At 42.0% G+C, this 2,614-nt stretch overlaps 1 protein-coding gene across 1 annotated transcript; it reads right to left on the reverse strand.

The window, feature by feature from the left end:
* Nucleotides 1-1,189: 1,189 nt before the first annotated feature.
* LOC139193111 (uncharacterized) lies at nucleotides 1,190-1,582 on the reverse strand. The gene is made up of 2 exons (XM_070816075.1): nucleotides 1,387-1,582; nucleotides 1,190-1,323 (listed from the first exon to the last, which is right to left on the reverse strand). The coding sequence occupies exons 1-2, from the start codon at nucleotides 1,580-1,582 to the stop codon at nucleotides 1,190-1,192; spliced, it is 330 nt and encodes a 109-aa protein (XP_070672176.1).
* Nucleotides 1,583-2,614: the final 1,032 nt, after the last annotated feature.

A 2,614-nucleotide genomic window follows, 5' to 3' on the forward strand; every position in this document is an offset into this window, starting at 1 on the left:
GATCTTTTGAAATTTGGATATCGGCCCGTAGTTTCTAAGCAGGCCCAGCTTTTTAGAAAGGATCGTCCCTTCGATTTCTGAGCAGGCGCGTCTTCAATTTCTGATTTTTATAGAGGCACGCATTACTTTCCAAATCACACTTGAATTGCCGTCTGTAGAAACTCCCTTCTTGCACTTCTGAGATCTTGATTTGTCCAACCTCTTCTTTTTCTTCAACACCTTCGGAAATGTCTTGCGCATCCAACTGTCGTCTTGACTTGAATGTCGGGGAAGATATTGACATGTCTTCTCTAGACAACATTTGGCATCGGTCTTTCTTATCCCCTAATGGTCCTCTTACAGTTAAGGACTCTATGATGAAGAATGATACAACCGCTATGGTGGTTGCTAGAAATCTTCTCACTCCAAGAACAGTAGGATGTTTTCCAAGCAGTTCGACAAGCTTGCTGTACAGGACTCTCTGGCCTTCAGCGTCCAATTTGCAGGCTCAGTATCAAACATGGGCCAACGCCTTCTTGCTCGATCTCGTCAGGTTGAGTCTCTGATGGCTGAGGTGGCTAGTTTTCGACAAGAGATCAGAAGGCTTAAGCACGAGAATAAAAAGTTGCACATGCTCGTAACTAGTTACTCACCAAGTATGAAGAGAAAGCTTGACCAGCTGCAAGAGTCCGAAGTTCGGATTCAAAGTGATCATCAAAGGTTTGTGACGTTACTACAGAGGCAACTTTTGCCTTCGCTATCTAGATTTTCACCAAGTGTTGAGGCTCCGAAAAATCAAACTTTGGTGCTTCGTCTTTTTGGAGCTCCGTCGAGTATTGAGGCACCACTTGACTAATGAAGGCTCCCTCCTATTTGTTTGCACATTCTTGTAATAAATTTTTTTTCTTTTTTTTTTACTTATTTTCTTTTCTACCTAATGTTCATTTCCGACGAAAATCAATGTAAAAACAACTTGTTTACCCCCCCACACTTAAACCAAACATTGTCCTCAATGTTTCAAACATAGATCCACACATAAGCAAACAAACAACTAATGAACTAAGCTTGGCAAGATAAATGCAGTAAAAAGAAGGGTTTAGGAACGCAAATCTGATTGTGGAGCAATTCCTATGTCTTCCTTATTTGAATACATGGGTTGCCTCCTAAGAAGCGCTTGCCCTAACGTCTTCCATCCGGACGATGCCTCCATTTATGCTTCAATAGGGCCAACAACATGGAGGGGTATATCCTCCATGGCATGCTCCTCAAAAGTCTCGTAGTAGGGCTTCAAACAGTGTCCATTGACCTTGAATTCATGTCCCGTATTCAAACTTTGAATTTGGACTGTACCATAAGGAAAAACATTAGTAACAATAAAAGGTCCAATCCATTTAGAACGCAACTTACCCGGAAACAATCGAAGCCGGGAATTGAAGAGTAACACTTTCTGCCCTATAGAGAACGTCTTGCCACGAATCATCTGGTCATGGGCCACCTTGGTTTTCTCCTTGTAAATGAGAGCGTTCTCATAAGCTTCATTCCTAATCTCCTCAAGCTCATTCAATTGCAATTTCCTATGGATTCTAGCGGCATCAATGTCCATATTGAATGTTTTGATGGCCCAATGTGCACGATGCTCTAACTCAACTAGAAGATGACATGGTTTCCCATAGATGAGCCGAAATGGGGACATCCCAATTGGTAATATATGTGACAACCCATTCCAAATTTTACAATTTTATAAATTTTAAAAGTGTGAATTGACGAAAATGCCCTGAATGCGAGGACTTTGACTTCCATTGACCATCGTCTAGAGGAACGTATGACTTATTATTTTGGCGTATTTGTGCAGTACTCGTTGGTACGAACGCATAGGCAAAAGCCGTTCGCGAGTCCGAACTATAACGGTACGTTTGAAACTAGGTAATTATATTTTAGAAAAGTGGGAGATTTGAAGCAACCAATGAGGAGGAGACAGGAAGCTCTCAGCCTCCCTCCCATTTTTTCTTCTTGTGGCCTTCGAACAACCAAAAACCCAGTTTTGACCCGGGGTGATTTCCGACGATTCTCACCCGTTTCTCAGGTGATTTTCACCCATTCACCACCATCAAACCTTATCACCATATCCCAACATTCAATTCTAACCAAAATTTGCATGAAATGGTAGAAATTTCACGAAGAACACCCATGGGTGCCGCGGGAAGCTTACTCGAAATCCACCCATTTTTGAAACGTTTTCCTTCAATTACCACTACCAAAACACTCCCCTAGAACCTAGGAACAAAGCCCAAGTAGTGGTGGAGGCGTCGAAGCAAGTTTAGAGGTCAAATCGAATCACACCCAATTCTAGGGTTTCGTACGGTTTTAGCAAAATTAGAGCCTTTCTAGGCCAAATTGGACTTGGCCATAGGTATAAAGTTTACTCTACTCTTTGAGATCTTCAATTCTGAAATTTTTGAGAATTTTTAAAAAATAGTTGAATTTTCCGGCAAGTCAAGGCAGCCGACTGCCACCCACGGCGGCGCGTGCGGTGGCACATGGCCTATGGACCAATGATGTTTTGTTTAAGTACTATTAGATGCCCTGGGTTCATAATTGATATCCATATGATGTAGTTTCATTATTTGGGCTTAGT

Source organism: Malus domestica, chromosome 16 (assembly GCF_042453785.1).
Source record: "Malus domestica chromosome 16, GDT2T_hap1".
NCBI classification, from domain to species: Eukaryota; Viridiplantae; Streptophyta; class Magnoliopsida; order Rosales; family Rosaceae; genus Malus; species Malus domestica.